Source organism: Diadema antillarum, unplaced genomic scaffold, assembly GCF_040938485.1.
Source record: "Diadema antillarum isolate AM-2024a unplaced genomic scaffold, OU_Dant_1.0 seq00000838_RagTag, whole genome shotgun sequence".
Classification (NCBI taxonomy): domain Eukaryota; kingdom Metazoa; phylum Echinodermata; class Echinoidea; order Diadematoida; family Diadematidae; genus Diadema; species Diadema antillarum.
In genome coordinates this window covers 1-26,775 of record NW_027271714.1, presented here as the reverse complement: position 1 = coordinate 26,775, position 26,775 = coordinate 1, and the positions used below count along the sequence as shown (strand labels likewise).

The window sequence follows — 26,775 nt, the reverse complement described above, 5'->3', positions numbered from 1 at the left end:
TCGAGCGCTCAAAAGCGAACCAAAGCGAACCTTACTGCACTGTGCTATATTTGGAGCGTTCGAGCGCTTTTTTGGAGAAAGTATACCTCATGAGTTATTTTTAAAGGGGGACAAGCATTTTGAAGCAAGAGGGTCATTCACCTGACATGTTTAACATGCTTACAGATGTCCTGAACAAAGAGAATGAACCCTTTGCATTATGACGTATGTTAATCATGATATGCGTATCCTTCGCATGCAGACATTTGGTAGGCTTTTGGTACCCTTTTGGAGCACATTGTGAAGTGGTCCACTTTCGGCTTGGTTCAGTTCGGTATGATACACTTTAGGGGCATTTGAGCACTCCTCTGGCGCGGGTTCGGTATGGTTCAGTTCGCTTTAGGAGAGCGCTCAAATGCACCCTTGGAATAATGTGACACACAGCTGGTTTACAACACGGAACACAGAGAGTGAGGCGCTGCCAGAAAAGTCGGCGTACACATTTTACTCACAACATCATTGAAGTAATACATGGGGTAGTGGTGGATATGGTGAGGGCCGAAATACTTGATCATGTGGTACACGCCCTCCGTTTCAACGATGTGGGTGAGATAGGCGAAGACGAAAAGTTGAAGATCCTGGGAGTTACAGTACATGTGAATGGCCGCTGACCTGGCTATGCTCTGGAGACAAAAAAGAAAAATGAGACAAAAAGAAAAATACATCACTCTGCATTTTACGAAGGCTAATCACTAGCTACTCCCACGTAGAGTTGAAAGAGAAGAGTGTGTAAAGGTGTAAAGGGTTTTTTAGAAATGAAAAGGGACATCAAAGATATGTGTAATTTGACGATATAACAACAAAATGGTGCTCCACAAAAACTACAAAAAACACATTTTCCTTTTTGATTCATGATCCCATACTTACAAACGATTTAAAGGGATCGTATAGTTTTGGATGAGACTTAACTTCAGATTTTTATCATTTTTTGGTGAGATAGTGGGAAACCTCTTATGAAATATGAAAGAGCATGTAATTCCATGAGGATTTCAACATTTATTTGATGAAAATTGATTGTGAAATGACTGAGATATCCAAAACAGAGTGATCTTAATAAAGTGTGGGACCCACATTTTATTACGATCTTTTTGTTTTACTTTGTTTTTGGATGTTTCAGCTATTCCAAACCCGATTTTCATCAAATAAACTTTGAATTTCTCTTAAAATGATATGCTCTGTACTATTTCATAAGTGTTTTCTTGGTATCTTGCAAAAAAGATAAAGCCCAATTTTCATCTCCACCAATACTGTACTATCCCTTTAAAGGAAGAATTGCACTTTCAGAAAACAAAAAACAAACAAACTAAAGACTAGGCTGACCGATTTCATCCTTTTTTAGTCCTCACATATTACTGGGCTGTGCGACTTTCCGTGGGTTTTGTGATGCACGGTCACAAATGAAGAAGAGGCATGACATTCTCTCTCTGAAAAAGGCAAAACACAATTGCGAGTGGAGGCCACTCTTTCTACTGTTCACCACAGCCTCTGATTACAGCTCATATAATGGGCCTGTTTACTGCAGACGCATCAGCACTTACTCGTTTTTGTCCTTGTTTTCTCTTTGTTTACACAGCGAGAACGAAGTCATACAAAGCTGAAGACATACATTGTATGCCGGGTAATTCCAGTTGTTATTTTTAATCTCTTGTTTTTAAAACCCCAAAACGGCCAGGATTTTCCACGCCTGTTCCGCCGAGCGAACTTTTTTGACCTCGCTGCTCGCTGACTTTTTACTTTCAAGTCTCGCACATCTTTTGACACCATTTTCAATAAAATTGGGCATACTGTTGCACCATTTTCATTAAAATCGGGCATACTGTTGCATAGCTAACGACCTTTCATACACGTACATGCTTGTCAGACCAAAAATGGCTCAAAGACATGATTTTGCATACGAAGTCAATGCAAATGGAGTTTTCTCACCTTATTCGAAAAGAACTGATGATTTTCATGTTCATTTTTTTTTCTAGTACATTGTTTGGAATGCTACATAGAATGTTATCACTTATAATTAGGATTGTACAAGTAGGAGTTTTCTTTTTTGACTTAGAGGAAAATGTATGATTTTATGCATATATTAGCATAATTAATTAATATAATGAAAATATCAATTTCTTTTTCTACAGTTTGGTAGATTACACCACACGTAATATATGCGCCAATTTTCATCATGGCATGTGCGCAATCGACGGTTGAGATTCAACCCTCCCCTGGCCACAGAACAGCCAAAAGAGCCTGGTCTGGTTCAAAGGGTCAATGAAGGAATGAGAGATGACAGCCGGCAACACAGGGGGATTTCAAGTTCGGTGCTCATGCTAGTGCTATCTTAAAACAAACAGCACCGGCGACAAAACTGAACTTGAAATCAGTCGCCGTTGGGGGGTTGACCTCATGATTATGACGTATTTCCACTAGTTAGAGCTCCATCGTTTGTGTTGGCAATATTAGTTATTAGGGCGGTGAGTTGGCTCAGTCGGTAGCGCGTCTGCCTCACGATCACGCGGCCCGGGTTCGAATCCAAGTCTGGACTAAGCAATGTTGTGTGTAAGCATACCATCCCCTCTAGCAAGAGGCAAAACACTCTGTCCCTCGGATAGGACATAAAATGGAGGTCCTGTGTATGAGAGAGTAACAACTCATGCACATAAAAGTTCCCGCTTCATTCATTCATCGTAAAGAGCAGGGTATTTAACCCGGTGAAGTGGTCCCACCTCAAATCCAACTGGACCCCATGGACGACCAGCTTAACGTATAGCTGAATATGGGCTATCCAGCCATCTTCTCAGATGGAAAATGAACAAACAAACAAACAAGTGCTTTTTCCCCCACTGGCCAACACTAGCTCCTAGGGATTATCATCTTTGTCATTTCAAGTTCGGTGCTGGTGTCAGCGTCAATGTGCAGGACCAACATTCATGTCCATAATAGAAGCGCATTGTATGTGCAAAGTATATGCCCGCATACCATACACAAACACTCCAGACATGGCTATAATAGGGAGCAAAATTAAGATTGTTGTGTTTTGGAAAAGGGATGACATTTGTGACATTTTAATCTATCTTCCTCATTATCTGTCTAAAACTATGAAAGCAGTCATGACTACATCTTTTAATATCTAATTTGAACCATGCGGCATCACTTTCTTCATTGCGCAATTCCTGCGGACTTTGCGATGGTTTGATGCCAAAACATAGTGTTGGGGATCAATAACTGTGATCAGTGTCACTTGCGTTAATCTGACCGTTGGTGTTGGAGCTCGATTCGATGCAGCGGCTTGGGAAACAGCACTAGCACCACCTGATATCACCCATTGCCTTGCTATCGCTGTACATGTAATTAATTTGTCAAGATCCGTGTAAAAATAATAGTAAAGAGCAAATTGATCATCCTGGACATCACTCACCTCCACTGCACCAATTTTACTGCGTAGCATTCCTGGATGAGAGGCAATTTTTGTGGCGACGACAAAATATGCTTTCACGAACTCAAAAGATGAGTAATATACTGTGGAGATGAAATAAGAGGAGAGAGTTAAAGATAAAGCATTGCTTCCATATGACAGTAGAAACTGCCAATCTTTTTTTTTTTTGCGTGCAAAAGAAATTAATAACGATGAGATAACATGATTTCAGTTGGGTAGTGGTGAAAGTGCAGAAAGGGTGAAATAATTATCCCTAAAGATACCACAGAATCATTTAATCTCAGAGCATTCCAGATCATGGTTGATGCTTTATAACTGATTACAATTATTTCTATATATTGAGTCATTGCATAATCCATCCCACAAGAGTGAATACAACAGTCAAGCAGTACATTTATCCCCATTCCACGATCAACAGCATGTGCCTTCGAACAATGCAGAATATTGATTGGATGTGAGTTATGAATAGAGCGAGCGCTGCGCTCACAAACTCTTATGTTATACACAACTAGAAAAGCACTCTGAGAAGCGTGCAGCTTATTTCATCTTGTTCTTCCATAGAGATATCATACCTACACACAGCATCGGTGTTGAAAGTCGCCCGATTTCCCGACATAGAAGCCTTTGTTACGTCATAAACTCTCAGCTGCATGGCGCGCCTCGCCCCAGCAGAAACTAGAGCACGCACTTTAGTGCGCGCAGGCAGACCTCAAATACGCGCAGCCTGAACTCCCAAGTTCATTGACCCTACCTGCCAAAATATCAAAAATCCTTCATAAATTCCCCCAAAATTCACGGATCATTACCAAAAGTTACTCGTTTGTAACTTTTTGAGTTTTTTGCACACGGACAAACTAACTAACTAACAAACTAAATAACTTACGAACGAACAAACAAACAAACCAACAGTAACGAAAACATAACCTCCTCCCTTGGCGGACGTAATAAGGGCACCCAAATGGGGTCAGCGAAAGTCAAAATCTAGTGAGCTCAGCCTTGACTGCTTATGTATGTCTTCATGAGTTTTATAGCAAAACAAAAGTGCTACCAAGTTGGTAAATCTGTAATAGACAAAAATACACACAGTTCTGATACAGATAAAGAACGGATATTGATAGAAGAAATTCTATCTTTTGATCAACGACACTTTTGTCTACATTTTGTGAACCTGGGATACTTGGTTCCCATAAGGAACAGGTTAAGATTTTGACAAGAAAATTGGTCTTGATCTTCAAACCTGTACATAAGCCACACTCTAATGGCTCCAGAATAAGCATAATCTGCTAATTGCATCATCCAGTCCATAATGTAATGCATCTGGGCTTATCCTAATTATCTCCGCCACGGGAGGAGGTTATGTTTTTGTTAGCGTTTGTTTGTTTGTCCGTGTGCAAACTAACTCAAAAAGTTGCGGACGGATTTGGATGAAACTTGCAGGAAATGTTGAGAATGACACATGGAACAGATGATTACATTTTGGCAATAATCTGGAAACTTTTATGGATTTTATGAAGGATTTTCCATATTTTGGCAGGAAGGGTCAATAAACTTGACCCTACCTTGGGAGTTCAAGCTGCGTATTTTTGAGGTTTTCATACACGCACTAAAGTGAGTGCTCTACTGTGAGGCGCGCCGTGCAGCTAAAGGTTGATGACGTAACAAAAGCCTTCGATATTTGGGAATTTGGATGATTTTTAGCATGCCATACGTACATGTATGAGTGGAAATTACTGATCTCTGGAAGAACATAATGATTATTGGTGGAAATTAGCTGCTATGGCAGAGGTCTGCGTTCTCAGAGTGCTTCTCTAGTTCTTACTGCTACTCTCACTGAGCTACAACTATGCTGACAACGCATTCAAATGATATCTCAATTTCAGCTTACAAATGCAAGTTGCATGATACAGCAAGATTTTGCACATTGCACAGCAACTGGCACGCATGTACCATTCAACGCACTGCTATCTACTAGACACAATAGACAATCATCTGATATTGGGAATTGCAATAACTTTAAAAAAATGAAATAAATTAAGACAATATACACTGCCTGAAAATTGATGAAACTATATAGGATGCAGCAAAACCTCACCACATCTACATTGTATTTTCTACGACATGGTGCTCCCAGCGTATGATGGGATATGCCTTTATTCACTTATGTCAAAGCTTTTTTGTGTGTGTTTCATGAACTGAACTGGATCATGTTAGAAATGTAAAGACTTTCATAACGTGTAAAATTCATGCGATTTCACGCTTTGTTAGCTAACTTTTTTCCTATGCACATTGAATACGTTCAAGTTCAAAATTCTAAGGATTCAAGAAAAATTGCTTCCAAAAAAAACTTTCACTTTTGTGCTTCACGAGTCTTAGGTATCTCAAGAAAGCAAGGCCTCTGATTGAAGCCATTCGCACGACGTGCAATCAGAAGCCTTTTAACACTTTCTAGAGGGTTTCGTCCATTTGTGAAGACATACAGTCTCCTGCACACGCTCCATAAAGCACTCTCACCTCCTTTCTCCAACAGTCCGATGAGGTTATAGGACGACACCAGCCGGTGGCATATGGCTTCGTTGCTGCATAATCCCGACACGATGTGCAGGGTCTCCTTAACGGCGGCTCCAGCGTTCTTGCTGTTCACCGGCGCACTCAACCAACGGATACAGGGCTTCAGCACCAGGGACAGATTAGTATAGACAGTGAGTATATTTCTGTCCTCATCAATTATCTTCACCTGAGATTCTGCACGTATCTAAAACTGAGCTCGACACTAACTTTTTTTTCCCCTCTGGTTTGACCAATTTTGGTCCCTGACATCTTCAAATTTTGAAATTTCTGGTGGCTTGAAATGAAAGGAAATACATGTTATTATATGAGCATCAATTTCAAATGTTAGCTGCCCTGTACGGCGACCAACAGATAGACTTTCTGGAAGTTTGGTTGCCCAACATCACACTTTGGTGGCCCCAGGCCATGAGGCCACCGTCAACATCAATGTTGAGCCACGTCTACAATCCCGACTTTGACACGAAACGGAGGTAGCGTTGAATCAAGTCAGAAATTGTACCCCATGTTGGGGTTAAGTGGCAAATTTAACCCTAACTAGGCAAGGGGGGGGGGGGGGGTCCCTGGGTGACCCACTCAACATTTGGCGCACTATGTCGCCATCGCGAAAAGGTATTGCCACAACGTTTCTTTTTTCTTTCGAGTTTCTTACATCTTTTGACATCAAATTGCAACACTTGGGAGCATGGTTTTTAAGTTAAGAGTATGCACACCAAAAGTATGCCTTTTTGGAGCTTCCCTTTAGTGTTTTATGTCAAATGGTCTGGTTTGATGCAGGTATTATGCATAAATTAGCATAAATTAGCATAAATTAGCATAAATAATAGTCTTGCCTAGTTTAATAGGATTTAAAGACATAATTTGCCATTTGCAGATGAAACGAAAAACCAAGCTTTTAGTGCTTCAAAGAAGTTATAAAATGAGAGTTAGGGATAGAAACAACCAATGTACAAATTTGAATCAGTATAATCAATTTGAATCATTGTTAAATATACAAATAGTGAATAGTTATAATAAAACGTTTCAAGACACAACTATATACAGTTATGATTTATTGAGAAAAATGGTGATATCTCCTTAAATTTTTAGATTTTATTGCAAAATGTTTACATGGTAGGATGTTTTGTGATACAACTGACCTACACACATGCCTCAAATGTGATATCTCGAACATTTTTTAAATCACTGCTCCGAAACGTAAACTGTACCTTTAAGCTGTTAGAGGCAGACAAACATCAACACTTCCTTCCTCCTTTTCCAAAGAGCTGTGTATCTTTCATAAGTTGGCTTTCATACAAATTGTTGGAAGATTCCTATCCACAGTGTATATGGTGGCACACTGAAGTGACTGATGCTTTCAATATACTTCAGTTTTTGAACAAATGGTTTGATTTCCACAAAATCTAACTTTATAGTTCTTGAGAAAGGACAATTCCTACCATCTTGTGTCCTTATTGAATTTATGCCAGTCTGGGAGATGTGCACGGAATGTATTCTACAGATACAACGTGACAAAATTTGATTCGTCCCAGACTGTGTACAGCGGTCATCCCTCTATAAAGTCTATTTCTTTCTTCTTCTTTCTTTTTTCTGTACGTACATGTGGCAACTATATGGGCAATTCCACGGTAACTCGCGTTACAAATAATGGGTACATTTTTGGGATAATGTGCCAATATCTTTGTAATTGGTAGGATCTACAAGTTACTTTTTTCATCATGGGTTAAGTAGACATACACCAACTAAATGAATCCAAAAAGAAAAATAAAGGACAAACATGTTGGGATTCTTGAATCATTTAATTTCGGTAACTCGCGTTACACAAAAAGGACATGGTCAATTCTATGAAGACCTCTTTTTGGAAAGTCTCCTCATACTAGACAATCTTGATAAAAGTTTTCCTACCTTGAATTGATAGTGGGTTAGGACTCATAAATTAACAATATCAAAGTTGAGTAACAATGACCTGGAAAAATGTAAGGAGCCTTTATGTCGGTAACTCGCGTTACGGTAACTCGCGTTACATTATGTCCACTAACACAGGGTGACACAAATTGATGACATACAATTGTTCTGATGGCACTGAATCTTGTGTTGAATAATCTGAGAGATGCTTATATGTGTAGATAATAAAACGAATAAATGTTAAACAAATATTTTACTAATAAACCCAATAGAAGAGTGTGTTTAAGACTAGTAAGAGCTTCACTCCTCATAGAGACCTTGAATATGTTTGAATATATACTAGATGATATGGGTGTATTATTACATCGTAAGTTTCAGAGTGTAAAGATGAAAAATGTTGAAAGTCTTTTTAAAACAAAACATAAAAGTATCAAACCCTATATACAAGTTTACGAAACAGCTTACAATCTTTCAAAAATTCAAATCCTATCTTTGTGAGGAGTGAAAACTAGTACATTTCTTTGCAGCTGATTGACAAAAAGACCAGTTCGTAATTCCACTTTGTGCATGAACAAAAAAAGATCATTTGTACGAACAGGCATTTTGGTTTGTAAATTCACTGACATTTAGCATCTGTGATGCGATGATTATTCATGCGATCCTTATCTAAATGATGCTTGCCAGCACATCCACCTGACAGCAAGAATGGTATTTTGCAATATAAACGGAAATAAGCTGTTACTGCATTTAATACATAACAATGAAATGGATGCCTGCTAAATTATAAACTGATGGGAGTGTTCTGATCCCCTGATCTAAATGCAAGTTCATTCTTTTTTTGAACAGAAGTTCCATAAATTGTTATGTCATGCAAGCTTATGCATTATGCTGCTTTGAAAACAAGTGAAGTGCCGAACCAACTGAGAAAAAAGAAAGGTCATTTGTACCAATGTGTACATGAGCTACAGTGTATACGAACTGGCTTATTACCCTACATCGACGTAAATAAGCACTGAATTGATCAGTGTTTTAGTAGTAGCCATGATAAAAAAGTCATGGGCGTACATACTCAAGCAGTATTCAAACTTACGACCTCCTGATCACCGGACCAGGTGTCATCTCCACTAGACCACCGTGCTTTCGCCCGACAGCAAGTAGTGCTGGTTCTAATCCTTATAACATGCAGTGGGTACTGCGTAATTATTCAAATTCATGAAATTCTTCCGTTGAGATGTTTTCATTGCAACTGATTGACAAATTGCCGTACATCAACGTTAATAAGCTCACTGAATTGATCAGTGTTTTATTAGTAGCCATGATAAAAAAATCATGGGCATACATACTTGAGCAGGATTCGAACCCACAACCTCCTGATCTCCGGACAGGTGTCATCTTCAGTAAACCACCGAACAAGGATTAGAACCAACACTTCCTGTGCTTTATAGCATTCTGTAATAAAAATTCTGTAATACTGATGCAGGAAATTCAAAAGATAAATCTGATGGTCTCATTCACTGCTGGATAAATGTACACATGCAGTGAAAGCCAGGCTAGACTCTTCAATGTGGCATGTGATCAGTGGCCTTGATGCTAATCACAGTTTATTAGGCTACCCTCCTTTGTTTCAGTCAAGCATAGTGTGTATAGCACTGCATTTGATTGTTTTCACCACAATCTAGCTCAATTAAGTGCTAAAATTTGCTTATGTTGGGGGAAACTTGTGTTTATAGTTGGTAACTCGCGTTACATGCCGGTAACTCGCGTTACATGGTAACTCGCGTTACACTTTTCATTGACATTTTTTAATGTGATAACAGTGTTTATTCAAGTCAACATCCTGTGTACAGTATCAGGGTGTGATGAATTTAGAAAATTATGATTCCCAACAAATTACCTCCACTGCTTCCTTCAGAATGAAAAATATTTTCTTGTTTCGGTAACTCGCGTTACATGGCTCAAGGGCTGAACTTTCATGTGGTGATTAGAATTTTTTGAAGGTGGCATAAAAATTTCCTCATGGGAGACTAAAGTAGAACCAATTTGCTTCTTTAAAATGAATTAATTGAAGTGCTAGCAGAATTTTTCTATCAAAAAAAGTTATATCAAGTTAAGCATGCATTTTAGCAATTTGGATGACAGAAAAATTGTCTTCAACATTTGTAGCTGTTTCTCGGGAAATATTTGACCGATTGATATAATTCTTTGAGTTTCTTTAACTTCAATATATGGGTAATACATAATGAGTAATTCTTTTGCAATATGATAAAGTTGAAATTTTAGTGCCATGACCACATTCCCATGGAATTGCCCATATGCAGGTTTTACTCTGTCTGCTCCTGAGTGGACGATGTAGACGTGGGGTGGTATTCTGAAAATCTTCCTAAGTTTCTTCCTAAGTTTCTTCCTAAGTTTTTTCCTAAGTCAGAAACTTAGGAAGTGCCTAGGAAAGACAAAATTGGTATTCTGAAATTTCTTCCTAGGCACTTCTTAATGCAAATTAGGCCATCCTTATCCCCACCCACGTCCTTTCCTAAGCCAATACGAAATGCCGTATCATAAGGAACTAACCAACGACAATCGCATATTACTATGACGTAGGGTCAAATACACGAGTGCACGGCATGTCCCCTTTGTCACGCTCATTTCGCGCATCATGGTACATGTGCGCGCAATGACTGACAAGCGCGCCTATCACGATGCTTGCAGTTTGCTATTCTTAACAACGTACTTAGGACAGGGGTGGAGCTTTCCTAAATATTTTCCAAAAATTCTTTCCTAAGTGCATTCTAGAATACCAACTTCTTCCTAAGTCAGAAATTTGCATATTCCCGCCCCCTTCCTAAGTTTCTTCCTAAGTCTACTTAGGAAGATTTTCAGAATACCACTTAGGTAAAATTCCTGACTTAGGAAGAAATTTCTTCCTAGGAAGGATTTCAGAATACCACCCGTGAAGAATAGAAATAACACCTCATACTCACTGTTAAAAGATCTGGATCCTTGGCGACTAAATCTGTTCCAACAGTATCCACATTACACATCTGAAATGAAAAACATAACACTGAGATAGAAGATACCTGTTGCGTTTGAAATCTGTTGCAGGTTTAAACCTGTCGGAATTTTTTAATACTTGATAATTATGAACAACTAAAAATAAATAAGACACAACAGGATGTACAGATCAACCCACTTGGGTTTGCATAGCCAAAAACTACACAGACTTTTATTAGTATGACAACCTGTACAGCACCGTTATTAATTTTTGAATGAAATCCATTGGGAAGCAACACATCAATGAAATCAAAGCTAAGTATTTCCGTAACTGTTAATCTGGGTCAGTGCCCTTTGACCCCTACGAGAGATAGATCAGTAGGAGTGCATTCACTAGAAACGATAAGCTGCTAGATTTTCCTGTGCCATGAGTAAACAGAAAAATTTTAAAGAAATTCCCCAAGATACTGTATGTGACTGGAGGAGCGCATTCATCAAACTTTATCATTCGAGGAATTAGATAAAAATAAAACAAAATGAAACTAGATAAAAAGACAATCCCTCATCTTCACCACCATTCCTTCAACCATCACTGCCACGGCAGCCACCAGCACCATTACCATCACTACCACTACCACCACCACCACCACCATCATCATCACAGCACCACTATCACTGCCACCACCACCATCCCCTACTACCATCACAATCATCATTACTATTATCAACACTACCACCACTATCACCATCACCACCACCACCACTATCACAATCACCATAATCACTATCACCATCACCACCAACACCATCAGCATCGGCACTTTTGACATAACCACCACCACTACCATCACCATCACTACCACCATCACAACTATCACCACTACCACAAGCACAATCATCATCATCACCACTATCACAATCAACACTACCACGACTACATGTATCACCATCCCCATCATGACCACCATCACCATCTTCACCACCACCATCACTACCAACACCATCAACACCTTCACTATCCATATAACCACCACCATCACCATCAGACACCGTCATCACCATCATCACCTCCACCACCACTACCATCATCATCATCACCATCATCACCATCACCATCACCACTTGACTCGCTTCTGTTACCTTGTTTCTTTATCAGCAATAACTTTCCTGTCTGGAACCAAAGTGCACATTTATCAGGGGCATAGTTCATACGCTGAAGAACTGGGAGACTGTCAGCGAAGGTGACAAACGCACTTGACAGAAGCAAAAACTTTGTTTTTCATAGTCTTCTTGTCCTCCTTTGTCAAAAAAAAACCTCAGTCATTAAAAAAAAAAAAATCAAAAGTCTAGAGTGACAAAGAGCACTCACCATAGCCATGGCTCGAAGACTGAAGAGCTGAAGGCTGTCAGCAAACGTGAGGGCAGCATTTCGCTGCTCCTCCTTAGTCATCTCGTCCATTGCACGCTGCGTAAAGGGCTCCTGGTGGAAGATGGGGAGCAGCCCCTGGGGCCGGTCCCCCAGCAGGTCCAGCTCATACTGCTCCACGCCCCCGCGGAACCAGTCCGTTACCATCTTCACCGCGTTGCCCTTGGTGACGTACTCGCAGAGCCGCAGAAACAGCTCTTTTTTCCTCGCAATCTGCCGCGGAAACAATTGTGCGACATGTCAAACTCACCTGCAGGTCATGACTTTTACATGAATTTACATTAGGACTCAAAAAGGGAGAAACGGGTCAACCTAGTCAATATTGAGTTTTCCATATTTTCTGAAAGAGGTGTTCTTCTTTTACATGTACACTATTCCTAAGTTTGGGATCATAAAATGAACGGGAAAGTGTGTTTCAGCAGTTTTTCTACAACCCTCTTCAGGGGCAGATCCAGGAATTCCGTAAAGAGGGGGCGTGTTTACAAAATTAAAGGGGGGCGCACGCACCCCTCCCCCATTTTTTTTTTTTTACTACTTTTGTTTCAACAAAAAATAAAGGGGGGCGTGCGCCGGTTGCGGTCCTCCCTGGATCCGCCCCTGCTCTTCTTTTGTATTAAGTAGTGAGATTAGATATGTTTAAGAAGCCCCTTATTGTTTGAAAATCCTAATACACACGGTTCACTTTCAAATATAACTTTTGAAAGGATAATGCTCCTGCTATGAAAGTTGGCATCATGGACAGAATGTGTTACCAGAGCATGGTCAAATTCAGCTTAATCTGAGAATTCCTTCATTGTTGTTGCTCCTGTGGTTTAGATCCCATTTTTGTCCCATTCATCACCAGCTAGCACTGTGTGGTACCGATTAACCCGTCGAGGACGGTTTGATTTTGCTACAACATGCACATTCCATAGACACTTTCCCGTGTATACTCGGGACTCATCCTCAACGGGTTAAGTGCATGAACAGACCATGCACTCGTACTTTGGAGCCTCTTTTCTCAGTTTACACTTTTCAACAGCGGGTGACTTCTTTCCAATATTTAGATAAGTTAGGGGAGTCCACTTGAATTGAGTTATGAAATATAATTTTAACCCTAAATGAGCCGGCGGGGGGGGGCGGAATCTGCCCCCTCGACGTTTCGCGCTATAATTCTGTAATGCGAGAAGGCCTCGTCGCAAGGCTTCTTGACTTTGTTTGTTCAAGTCTCGCGCAACTTTTGAGACCAAATTTTCAACGTCCGTGCATACTTTTGCGAAGCCACGCCCATTTTTGTAACGGAATGTCGCCCCAAAATGGGCACAATTTTGTGATTTTGTGTACATTCCCTATGGAAAACAGTGCTCTGTCATGAAAGTCATAAAAACCTGATTATTTTTACAATTAATCACTTTCATTGATTAATCTTATGGTAGTTATAGTAGAAAAGTGGTCAGGGACAATTTCCAACTAGAGATTGTAATTTGTCATTACTGACAAATTAAGGTGATCCGATTTTTTTTTAATCAATGATTCGAATCCTGATGACCATCATTACAGGTTTCATCTGTGTTTAGAGACATTGGCCGTGTGATGTTTGGATTCTCATTTAGAAAAGGAAGTCTGCCATCTTTGGTACCAAATTCTGTATACACTAGATAACGAAGATACAGCAACAAATACATACGACCTTTGACCCACCTTTACACTCCCAAGATGGCATCTGAGGAAAAAGTGGTTATTTTGTGAAATGATTCTTGCGACATCGTCTATGCGTGTGCAAAATATGGGAAAGATAGGACAGGTATTCACCAAGATACTAGATGAAAAATTTATGACCTTTGACCCTAATTTACATACCCAAGATGTTGTCAGATCAAGTAGTTGTTATTTTATGAAATAATGTACGTGACATGAACTAAACATATGCCAAAGATGGGGGTGATAGGGCCTGTTTTTTTCTTGAGTTATTGCAAAGAAAGTTGCAGAAAGAAAGAAATATGAAAATACATCGAAGATAAGCTTTCCTTTCACCAAGTTTTTTGACGTGATGCCGACGTCGTATGAAAAAGTGGAGGGCACACGTTCGATAGCCCAAAGTCTCAGCTACAACATATTAAAATCTGGGAGAAATTCACCGAAGGTTAAGTGAGCTAGGGCTCGATAAAGACAATCACGTCAATTTTCACATCTAGAAAAATTCTCTCCCATAGAGATAACACGTCATAGCGAAGATACAGAAAGATGTACATATGACCTTTGCCCCCACTTTGCACAGACAAGATGGCATCTGAGCAAAAAGTGGTTATTTTGTGAAATGATCCTTGTAATATGGTCTTTGCGTGTGGAAAATATGGGAAAGATAGGACAGGTATTCACCAAGATACAGGATGAAACATTTATAACCTTTGACCCTAATTTAAATACCGAAGATGGTGTCTGCTCAAGTAGTTGTTATTTTATGAAATAATGTACGTAACATGAACTAAACATGTGCCAAAGATGGGTGTGATAGGGCCTGTTTTTCTTGAGTTATTGCAAAGAAAGTTGCAGAAAGAAAGAAATATCTCAATACATCGAAAAGAAGCTTGAATTTCAACCAAAATTTTTGACGTGATCCCGACATCGTATGAAAAAATGAAGGGCACACTTACGGTAGCGTAAAGTCTCAGCTAGAACATATTAAAATCTGGGAGAAATTCATCGAAGGGTAAGTGAGCTAGTGCTCGAGAAAGATAGTCGTATCAATTTTCATTTCCAGAAAAACTGCACTCCCATAGAGATAACACGTAAACTGGTCAAATTTGACAAGATTACTTTCAATCCATTTTTACGAGGTGATGCTGATATCCAATCAAAGTTTTGTAATTTTATGTTTGAAAGAACATTAAATAAGCTACAACATACTGAAATCTGGGTGAAAATTGATAAAGGATTGATAAGATACGCTTGACTAAACTTGAAATTTGATGACGTCAGTTTGAAAATTTACTTTTTTTACTTTATTAAGAAATTTGATATCTTTTAATCATTTTGCCAGCATTGCCACCCCATGAAATGACATGTACAACTCATCAGCTTTCAAAATATGTAAAGAAAATGGGGGGTCACCGTCCATCCTGACGAGTAAAATCGGATTGAAAATTGGCGGTTTTTTGACATAGTTGCACTGTATATCGCCATTGACGCGCGCGTGGAATTTCAACTTTGACGGGCCCGTATGACCTCATATTGAGTCGGATTGATTTGAAACTTGGTAGAAATATTCCTTGACATTTCAAACATCCGATCTGTGTGAAAAAACGGGATATTTTTGTCGCATATGAGCTTTGCGTTCGTATATGCGCGCGCGCGTACGCGTCCGTCGATTTTTTATGAAACACTCCAAATGACCTGAAACGTGTGCAAAACAATTTTGAGCTCGATTGGAGCATGTTAAAATTTCAACGCGCGCGTACGCGCTCATTTACCAGGATCGTGATCAAATTTTATGAGATATATCGATAGAACTTGACTTGAACTATATGATATGTAAATTTTATTGAGAAATTCCATTCCATTAATGAGATACGAATGTGAACGTGATTTCAGATAATGACGTCATAGTGACGTCATGGTTGTCTGATCACAATGATACATTAGATCTGTCGTCCTTATGACGTGATACATATATGGTGTAAGTTTAAAAGTGATAGGTGATCGACTTTTTGAGTTAACCGCTGCACAACATTTGAGGAGAAAGAAATAAAGAAGAAAGATTCAGTACAGATACAATAGGTGATCCGAGAGGATACTCGGATCACCTAATTTGTCATTACTGACAAATTAAGGTGATCCGATTTTTTTGTAATCAATGATTCCAGTCCTGATCGCAATAGGCATGACCATACAGGTTTCATCTGTGTTTAGAGACATTGGCCGTGTGATGTTTGGATTCTCATTTAGAAAAGGAAGTCTGCCATCTTTGGTACCAAATTCTGTATACACTAGATAACAAAGATACAGCAACAAATACATATGACCTTTGACCCACCTTTACACTCCCAAGATGGCATCTGACGAAAAAGTGTTTATTTTGTGAAATGATTCTTGCGACATCGTTTATACGTGAGCAAAATATGGGAAAGATAGGACAGGTATTCACCAAGATACAAGATGAAACATTTATGACCTTTGACCCTAATTTACATACCCAAGATGTTGTCCGATCAAGTAGTTATAATTTATGAAATAATGAACATGACATGAACTAAACATGTGCAAAATATGGGGGTGATAGAGGCTGTTTTTCTTGAGTTATTGCAAAGAAAGTTGTAGAAAGAAAGAAATATCTCAATACATCGAAGATAAGCTTTAATTTCAACCAAGTTTTTTAACATGATCCCGACATTGTATGAAAAAACGAAGGCATATAACATATTAAAATCTGAGACAAATTCAACGAAGGGTAAGTGAGCTAGTGCTCGATAAAGACAATCATGTCAATTTTCACATCTAGAAATGTTCCCTCTCATAGAGATAACACGTCATCACGAAGATAGAAAAAGAGGTACATATGACCTTTGACCCCACTTTGCACTCCCAAGATGGCATCTGAGCAAAAAGTAGTTATTTTGTGAAATGATTCTTGTAACATGGTCTTTGAGTGTGCAAAATATGGGAAAGATAGGACAGGTATTCACCAAGATACAGGATGAAAAATTTATGACCTTTGACCCTGATTTCCATACCCAAGATGTTGTCCGATCAAGTAGTTGTTATTTTATGAAATAATGTACGTGACATGAACTAAACATGTGCAAAATATGGGGGTGATAGGGGCTGTTTTTCTTAAGTTGTTGCAAAGAAAGTTGCAGAAAGAAAGAAATATCTCAATACATCGAAGATAAGCTTTAATTTCAACCAAGTTTTTTAACGTGATCCCAACATCGTATGAAAAACAAAGAGAATTTTAACGATAGCGCAAAGTCTCGGCTACAACATATTAACCCGTTGAGGACGAGTCCCGAGTATACTCGGGCAGGTGTCTATGGGAAATGCGTGTTGTAGCAAAATCAAACCGTCCTAAACGGGTTAAAATCTGGGAGAAATTCACCGAAGGGTAAGTGAGCTAGTGCTCGATAAAGACAATCATGTCAATTTTCACATTTAAAAAAATTCCCTCCCATAGAGATAACACGTCATAACGAAGATACAGAAAGAAGTACATATGACCTTTGACCCCAATTTGCACAGACAAGATGGCATCTGATCAAAAAGTGGTTATTTTGTGAAATGATCCTTGTATCATGGTCTTTGCCTGTGCAAAATATGGGAAAGATAGGACAGGTATTTACCAATATACAGGATGAAACTTTTATGACCTTTCACTCTAATTTACATACCCAAGATGGTGTGCGATCAAGTAGTTGTTATTTTATGAAATAATGTACGTGACATGAACTCAACATGTGCAAAATATGGGGGTGATAGAGGCTGTTTTTCTTGAGTTATTGCAAAGAAAGTTGCAGAAAGAAAGAAATATCTCAATACATCGAAGATAAGCTTTAATTACAACCAAAATTTTTGACGTGATCCTGACATCGTATGAAAAAACGAAGGGCACACTTACGGTAGCGTAAAGTCTCAGCTACAACATATTAAAATCTGGGAGAAATTTACCGAAGGGTAAGGGAGCTAGTGCTCGATAAAGATAGTCATGTCAATTTTCATTTCCAGAAAAACTGCATTCCCATAGAGATAACACGTAAACTGGTCAAATTCGACAAGATTACATTCAATCCATTTTTACGAGGTGATACCGTCATCCAATCAAAATTTTGTAATTTTATGTTTGACAGAACATTAAAAATAAGCTACAACATACTGAAATCTGAGTGAAAATTGGCAAAGGATTAGTGAGATACGCTCGAATAAACTTGAATTTTGATGACGTCATTTTGAAAATTTGCTTTTTTTACTTTATTAAGAAATTTGATATCTTTTAATCATTTTGCCAGCATTGCCACCGCATGAAATGACATGTACAACTCATCAGCTTTCAGAATATGTAAAGAAAATGGGGGGTCACCGTTCATCCTGACGAGTAAAATCGGATTTAAAATTGGCGATTTTTTTGCATAGTTGAACTGTATATCGCCATTGACGCGCGCGCGGAATTTCAACTTTGACGGGCCCGTATGACGTCATATTGAGTCGGATTGATTTGAAACTTGGTAGAATTATTCCTTGACATCTCAAACATCCGATCCGTGTGAAAAACCGTTAAATTTATATTGCATATGAGCTGTGCGTGCGTATATGTGCGCGCGCGTACGCGTCCGTCCAATTTTTTGAATTTTTCAAAAAATGCTGCAAATGGTCTGAAACGGATGCAAAAATATTTTGAGCTCGATTGGAGCATACAAATATTTCAACGCGCGCGTACGCGCACGTCTTAAGGTAGAGATGATTTTTGAGAATATGGGTACAATCCGCTTGACTTGAAATATATGTGACGTAAATTTCATTGAAAAATTCCATTCCATTAATGAGATATGAATGAGAATGTGTTTTCATATAATGACGTCATAGTGACGTCACGGTCGACTGATCACTATGATCTTATTAGATCTGTCGTCTTCGTGACATGATACATATATGGTATAATTTTGAAATTAATAGGAGTAGCACTTTCTGAGCTAATCGCTGCACAACTTTTGTCCAGAAATAAAGAATCCGTACAGATACAATAGGTGATCCGAAGGATACTCGGATCACCTAATTAAAAAAACAAGGAAAAAACACAAGTTGAAAAACAAGGAAATACCCTGGTACATAAGAAATTCTGAAAACAATAAAATACATAAGAATTGAAATGAGTTTTGGAAGTTTTTGTGATGTACAATTGTTGAATATGCTAAAACAGATTTACAGACCTAAAATTAGACTCTCAATGCTTTTAATTAGGTTAAAATACAATCTTGAGCTTAATTTGCATAATTAATTAATTAAAATTAGAGATTGATTGTTCCAAAAAATCTTATGACACAATTTTGTAGATTATCACGTGGGTCTCATGCATGCAAAATTTCATCACCATCGTATTACCGATGGCCGAGATCTTGGGGAGGGAGGGGGGGGGGGTGGGGGTGGAATCCGGCCCCCCTGTTTTAGCATAGCCAAAAAAGCCCGGCCCTTTATTTTAGGGTTAAAGCTTAGAGTCTTCTCTTTTAGAATCTGCCCTAAACTAAAAATCCATGTCTGGCGACTTTTTGTCGGTTTTGTGATGCAGGGTCACATATTGCCACCATCTCAGCATAATGCTCACACCCAGGAGATACAATAAAATCTACAGGCTACCCAGAAATTTTTCGTCGAGGCCAGAGATCACTATCATGGCAAAAAAAAAAAAAGTATGTATGTTTTCTTGATTCCTCTGTAAAACTTCTCATTGTCTTGAATTACTTTTCCTCTTTTACTGTTAGATGTTTTCGTCTTTCTCCTTAATGAGGCTACTGCACTTGAAATGTCCTGTCTTTAGTTGAGACTTTGTGGCTGATAATTTTCTTGTTTGTCAGAAACCACAGCTGCAAGCCAGCCACAATTGTTTTTTTTTTCTTTGTTTGTGAAGCATGTGTGTGTGTGTTTCTATGTGTGCGTGGGTGGATGTGGGAGAGCATAGTTCTTTTCAGTTCTCTTATACTCGGCCTCCTTGGACAATAGCTAAGGACTCCGCCCACATTTGCACTCCAAACACAAACTTCTGCCTGCCGTGATGTTTGTCTTAACTTTCACCACAAAAAAAAAAAAATTGTCGCTGGGGTGACAAGAACCTTGTATCAACAAAAAGGCAAATGTTCAGGAGAGCCAAAAAACATGGCTGCCAAAGCACTGTAGTGAATGGGACAGCCTTTCCTTGGACATGGCGTGGTGGCTTCATTTTTGGGTCAAGACAGTTAGGATACGGACAGGACATCACCGAACTGATTATTTAACCAATAATCCAAAAAAGTAACTTTCACCAAAATTTCAGATACAAGGTCTTGCTACCCCAGCAACGATATGTAACATACTGTTTTTCAAGGTTGACAGTTGTTTGGTTGTCACAGTGACTACTTTACTAGTTACATTGTACACGACTGACTGTACAGATTGTGACAAAACGCTGAAATCAAAACACTGTCTGTGCAGGAAGTGGGTGATAAAAACTACATCTTTTTTTATAGTACCAGGTACTTTCAACTATTTTTTCTTTTAACAGTAAAAGTCATGTATTTATTTTAATGACTCACATCTTCCCCACTTTATGAATTTTATACCAAAACTAGAAGGCCTCACTTCTGACAGCCATTTTAACGGTGTCTACAACTTTTTCCAGTACATTGATTTTCCCCCAGAAATCAGGAGAACACCCATCCATTTACCTTTTTCGCTGCAGCAACGTCTGCCGTAGCACAGTGATATAAAATGTGAAGAGCAAAGGAAATCATCATAGGTCTTGTTGATTCTGAGGGGGAAAAAAAGAGAAATGAAAGCAAGAAATGTAGAGTTAGGGGATGACTGAAATTTGATGTAAATTGAGACTTAGTTTGTAGCTTACTTCCTTGTAGTCTCGCTTTCTACACAAGCAAGGGTCTGTGAATTCTTGCTATTGCCAATACGCAAAAAGTACAAGAGTGTTGATTTAAGCATCATTTATGGTGCATTATGGGATAGTTTGAGGAGCCAAGTCACTTCTGTTCGTACGCGCGTGATACGCGAATGCTCTTTACATACAGCTCACAGCTATACAGCCGGCTGACTGTATTCTGGCATGTACTTACTGTTTCCTCGACATAAATTTTAGCATTTATATGATTTGAAATTTCTCCATTCTAGAGAAATTGCTGTAAATATGACTATGGGTCATTACTGCAAAGCTGCCATGTGTTGGTCGCACGACAATAAACAAAAAAATCTACAGAAACATCCCTGGATGCAAGACATGACATGGGTGAAGTTTCCGGGTGACTCCACAGCACGTTTCCATGACAAGGAATGCCTCTTTCCGTCAAAAACGCTTTCAGCTGGGGAAAGGTCATCCTCTCGAAGTTTTGAGAAGGACCTTCCATGACGATATCCAGGGGGGTGAATATTTTCAAGTATTATTTTCCGTGTTGTCGTGGGGCATGCAGAGATGACTGATGTGCGAGTTGATCGCTATGATCAAGCAGTATGTCTAGCTTGTATGCAAGGCCTAGGGCTACTATATATACCAAGGCTAGCTATCACAGGCCTGGCTCGGGTCCTGGTGCCTATCCGTGGCCAACACGACGCTAGATACGTATACGTACGCGCATGCTAGAGCTGTTCAAAATATGCCCCGCACCGGAAGTGCCCGAGTCCCGGAAGTGCACTAAATCTTGACAAAAAAGCCACATCCGGGTACTTTTTCGCATTTATATTGGCGATAGCAAAAATTGTTTATCAGTGGGGATGATTCTATGTCATATAAGAGACAATTATTTTCCATGAAAGGTCAAACAAATGACACATGCTCTATGTATGAGAAAGACATGTGTTACTCTCTCGCACTTTTATGGCTTTCCTGTGACAATTAACAGCTTTAATGATGAAATACATACACAGATTAGCACGTACAATACACAGGACAAAAGTCAATGGCAAACAATGGAATCCCCTTGCAAAATGAAGCTCTCCACCATGCGAATAAGTTCAGTGATACGTACATTGTATTAAGCAAAAGCAAATAATGAATGACTCTCAAGCCAGTATTAAACGGATAGTATAGTATTGGTAGAGATGAGAAATGTGCTATTAACTTTTTGTGAGAAACGTGTATCAAGAAACCAAGGTGAGAAATAGTACAGAACATATTATTCTAAGAGGAATTCAAAGTTTATTTGATGAAAATCAGTTTGGGAATGGACGAGACATCCAAAAACAAAGTAAAGGTCACTATAAATCAAAGCAATCGTAATAAATGGGTCCCACCTTTTATTAGGGGACTTATTGCTGGTATCTCGACTCTTTCAAAACCAATTTTCATAAAATAAACTTTGAATTTCTCTTGGAATTACATGCTCACGGACTTCATATTTCATGAGAGATTTCTCATTATCTCACCCAAAAAATGTTAGAAACCTGAAGTTAGATCCCAACCAAAACCATACGATCCCTTTAAAAACTGTTATGCTCTTGTTTTTCTCTTGTTTTTCTTGATTTTGTCATAGTTTCATGGGTATTCTACACCTTGTGTGTATCCATTTTATGGCATATACCACAGTACTTCAAGAGGTTTCAATTTGCATGAATTTTGTAAGCTGGGTGCTATTTGCGAATAGAACAAGCGAAATCATTCATTCTGTTCTTAACAAGAATGCGAATTGCACAAATACATTTCTGAGTTCATGACTTTGCTCAAGATCGCAGATTTATACATCCGCCAAAACTGTTGGGAAGTCCAGATTCACGAAAAAGGATAGACATGCTAATATCGCTTATACAGTACAGATGTCCCCCTAAAAATTACAATCAGATTTTTTGCATTGATAACTTCCAATATGATAAAACTGTCTAAATATTTCAAGATTACATCTTAGCTTTATTTTGCAGAAAACCCCATTCAATTTGGTTAAGTGGTCACAGAGAAATGTGGATCATTGTAAAGCATGTCATGGGTCTGATTCTCCCAAGTTTAGCACTTGGATGCTCTTGGAACTGCATAATATGTGAACACATAGACCCCGTTTACAGTGCGAGGCTCGCCTTCATTTCAGTGTAAACGCGCAAAAGGCTAAATGAGGGGCCAAAATTGGCCGCGCATTTGGCCATGATCTGAGGTGGTCTCGGCCGCCGCCGAGCCGCAACAGAGCCCGGCCTTTTCTCAGTGTAAACGCAAACTGGGACAAATGCGCGGCCAATTTTAGTCTGGCTTCCAAACCTTCTGCCCGTACTATCTCGTTATTCAGGATATTAACCCCCTCAATGTCGAAAACTAGTTTAGTATAAGGTGGTTTTGTCCTGCAAAGGATTTTTCCTTCGGCAAAGGCCTTTGCACGAACGACTTCGTCACCATGGAATCCAGTTGGCAAAGGGTCTGAAAACCGGACTGTACCAAATTGCGTTTGTTTACAAGCAGAGCGCCACTACGACAAAATATTGAAAGGTTTGAATTAAAAGTGCGGCCGAGCCCGGCAGTGTAAATGGACAAAATTGCGGGGCTTGGCCCCGCAATTGAGGCTGGGCTCGGCCGCGGCTCGGCCCAGCCCCGCACTGTAAACAGGGTCATAGAACTTGGAGGGAAGGGATTCCCGACATGCTCTACAAAACTTATTTCTCTCCGACCACTGAAGCAAATCAAATAGGATTTTCTGTAGATGTGAGTAACAAGTTATAGTTTTATACCCTGAAATTGTATGTGGATTGATTCACTATTTTTAAAGTTATCGTTGCGGAGGGTCCCGTTATAATTTTTTGGGGGACATACGGTACTTGGTAATGGATTCAGAAATCACCCAACTTGCACCAATATCAGATGAATCTACCAAGAAACTCCCCTCCAGGGGCGAAACTTACCCATGGCATGCTTGACCACGACGTCCAGAAAGCTCTTGTTGGACAGGACAGCATTGAGAAAGGGCCGTGTCTTCTCCTCCGTCGGGCAGATGTAGCTGCTGCCCAGAATGTTGCTGGTCAGTTCCAGGCTGTGCAGGTGGACGGACTCCCAGGCGTCCCCCAGGATGCTGCTGGCGTCGCTCTGGGCGACGTCCTCGGGCACCTGGACGCGCAGCAGTAGGTTTACGACATCGAAGATGCCGCAGGTGATGAAGAGTTCGATGAGCTCTGGCCACTCCATCTTGAGGAACTGTGCAGAGACGAGATGCGAAACTACACAGTCAATCTTGCATACCTTGACGTCGGATTAGATTGAACATTAATGAAAGAAAGATATTTTTAATACTAATAATAATAATAATTGTTTTGGATATAAACTCCAAATTTCATTGTCCGAGAATGGAAATTCTTTTTGCCCAATTGATCGTGGGCCCGGCAGCCACTGAGCAGCGCCAGATCGACGTTGCTCTAACCTTTTCAACTGTTGAATGGCAAACAAGGTAGCAGCAACTCCCATCTTTCAACGTCTTTTGGTATGACGCGGCCGGGGTTTGAACCCACGACCTCCCGATTGTGAGGGCAGCCGCTCTACTCACTGAGCCAACACATCGGTACTAGAAAGCTCTTGTTGGACAGGACAGCATTGAGAAAGGGTCGCGTCTTCTCCTCCGTTGGGCAGATATTATTCAGAGGGGTGAAGGTTCAAGTGTGAGTTTCTTCAGTTTGTCTCCCTCTAGATGAACATTACTCTTAAAACTCGAAAGCACATAAAATTTCTGCATTTTCCTGCATGTATTCTTCAGATACTCCTAGGTACACAAATCTTGAACGTCACTTTTTATAAGTCTGACCATTTTTTTTTTTCAGTTCCAACTGATTCGAGACATATTATGCGAGGTTGACTGCATTATGTACTTCAGTTTATGTACACACATGTACTGACATCTCAGCTCTACATTTAGGTGTTCAAAAATGGGCTTATTGCAGGAAACTGCCTCACAATACAGTACACCTACAATGTCACAGTTCCAAATTGTACATGGAATCGTAAGCTCATGAATTGGCACACTTGTACCAGCGACCTTAGATTCAAGACCTTTAACTTGGAGTATTCTGGCTGCCAGTGTTGACGAACGAACAAACTGTGCGAGGATTTCGCAATCTTGCACTTTGCGATCTATTGCCAGTGTGACTACCGCTAACGAGTCCTCAACAATAGCAGCTCTTCAAAGGCATAATTTACCATTTGCAGATGAAATGAAAACCCAGCATTGGTGCTTCAAAATAGTTCTAAAATGTGAGTTAGGGATAGAAACAACAAATGTAAAAATTTGAACCAGTATAATCAATGTTAAGTATTGTTAAATATACAAAATTTTAACAATAGATAAATAAAAATGTTTCCAGACTAAACCATTTACAGTTCCATACAGTTTAATGAGAAAAATAGTGATATCTCCTTATATTTTAGGCTTTATAGCTAGAAATTTACATGGTAGGATGTTTTGTGATACAACTGACCTACACATTGATGCATCAAAAGTGATATCTTGAACATTTTTCAAATCACTGCTCCCAAAGGTAAACAGGACCTTTAAGCAGCTACGTACGTATGTGGGTGTTTGTTCTATGTCTCTACACTCAAGTAAACCCAAGTTAGAATCAGCATCAGCATCAGTATACCTTCTACAGTACAATTGTAGGTACTTGTAGTCCTGTCGAGACTTCCAGTCATTCTTTCGAGTTGTACATGATCCTAACTAAAACTTACTAGTTACAGCGTACCTGCAAGGTGGGTGAATGGACAATTACATTCTTTAGGGAAGAGATTGGTGTAGGGAGGACCCGTGCCTGCCCAACCTGGATTTGAAATTCAAACGAAGGATCAAGATTACTAATGAAGAGAGACTGTTCCAAGATTAAACCACTCTTTGACTGAAAGTAAATCTTTTTGAAGGTTTCCCCTAAAAATACCACCTTCCATTTGATTAGACAGACAAATCTGTCAAGGTCTGGAAGAATTTTTTCAATAATTTCTTTGACACACCGGTAATGGCTCTCCTTTGGGGATTCTGTGAAGCCAGAGATCGTCTCCGTGCAGAACACACCCAAGACTACAAGATACAGACCGATCTTTCAGGTCAATCATTTAAAGGGATCTGGATTTGAAATTCAAACGAAGGATCAAGATTACTGATGAAGAGAGACTGTTCCAAACATAGGCGTACCCAGGATTTTTTAGAGGGGGGTGTTCAGTGGCGTACCGTGGGTCAAGACGTACATTGGGGGGGGGGGGGGGCGCACCCAACGAACTAAAACATGGTGGAATGCGTGTTCTCCCAGGAAATACGCAGCCACCAAAGGAAAAATTGACCGAACAAGATGGCGACGCAACATGGTAATTTGGCTGCACGGTCTCGTGTATGTTGGGAATAGGGACACGCATTCCACTATGTTTTAGTTCGGTGGGCGCACCTCATGGAAGCAACATCAGAATTGCATAACTGTACAATTAAATGCGAGCGAGGGGAGCGAGCGAGCTTGACAATTTTGACATTTTACAGTCCCCAAACTGCCGTTTGTAGCTATTATGTACATCTATATATATATATATATATATATATATATATATATATATATATATATATTATATATATATATATATATTTGCTTTGGAAATTAAGGGGGTTGCACCGGGTGCAACTGCTGGCAGTTGCTGGCAGTAATATCAGGAGAATGGCGTAACGATTAAATGCGAGCGAGCGAAGCGAGCGAGCTTGAAAATTTTGAAATTTTAAGTCTCCAAACTGCCGTTTGTAGTTATATATTTTTTTGCTTTGGAAATTAAGGGGAG

General features: G+C 39.5%; 1 protein-coding gene across 1 annotated transcript in view; it reads right to left on the bottom strand.

The window, feature by feature from the left end:
• LOC139740147 (uncharacterized) overlaps positions 1-25,781 on the bottom strand; it is a gene marked incomplete at its 5' end in the record, with an annotated part of 32,488 nt that extends 6,707 nt beyond the window's left edge. The window contains 8 exons of the mRNA XM_071650735.1: positions 492-662; positions 3,443-3,543; positions 5,972-6,128; positions 10,909-10,968; positions 12,288-12,557; positions 20,729-20,811; positions 23,883-24,171; positions 25,707-25,781. Of these exons, the coding sequence (XP_071506836.1) occupies positions 492-662; positions 3,443-3,543; positions 5,972-6,128; positions 10,909-10,968; positions 12,288-12,557; positions 20,729-20,811; positions 23,883-24,171; positions 25,707-25,781 (1,206 nt within the window). The remainder of the gene's footprint in view (positions 1-491; positions 663-3,442; positions 3,544-5,971; positions 6,129-10,908; positions 10,969-12,287; positions 12,558-20,728; positions 20,812-23,882; positions 24,172-25,706) is intronic.
• Positions 25,782-26,775: the final 994 nt, after the last annotated feature.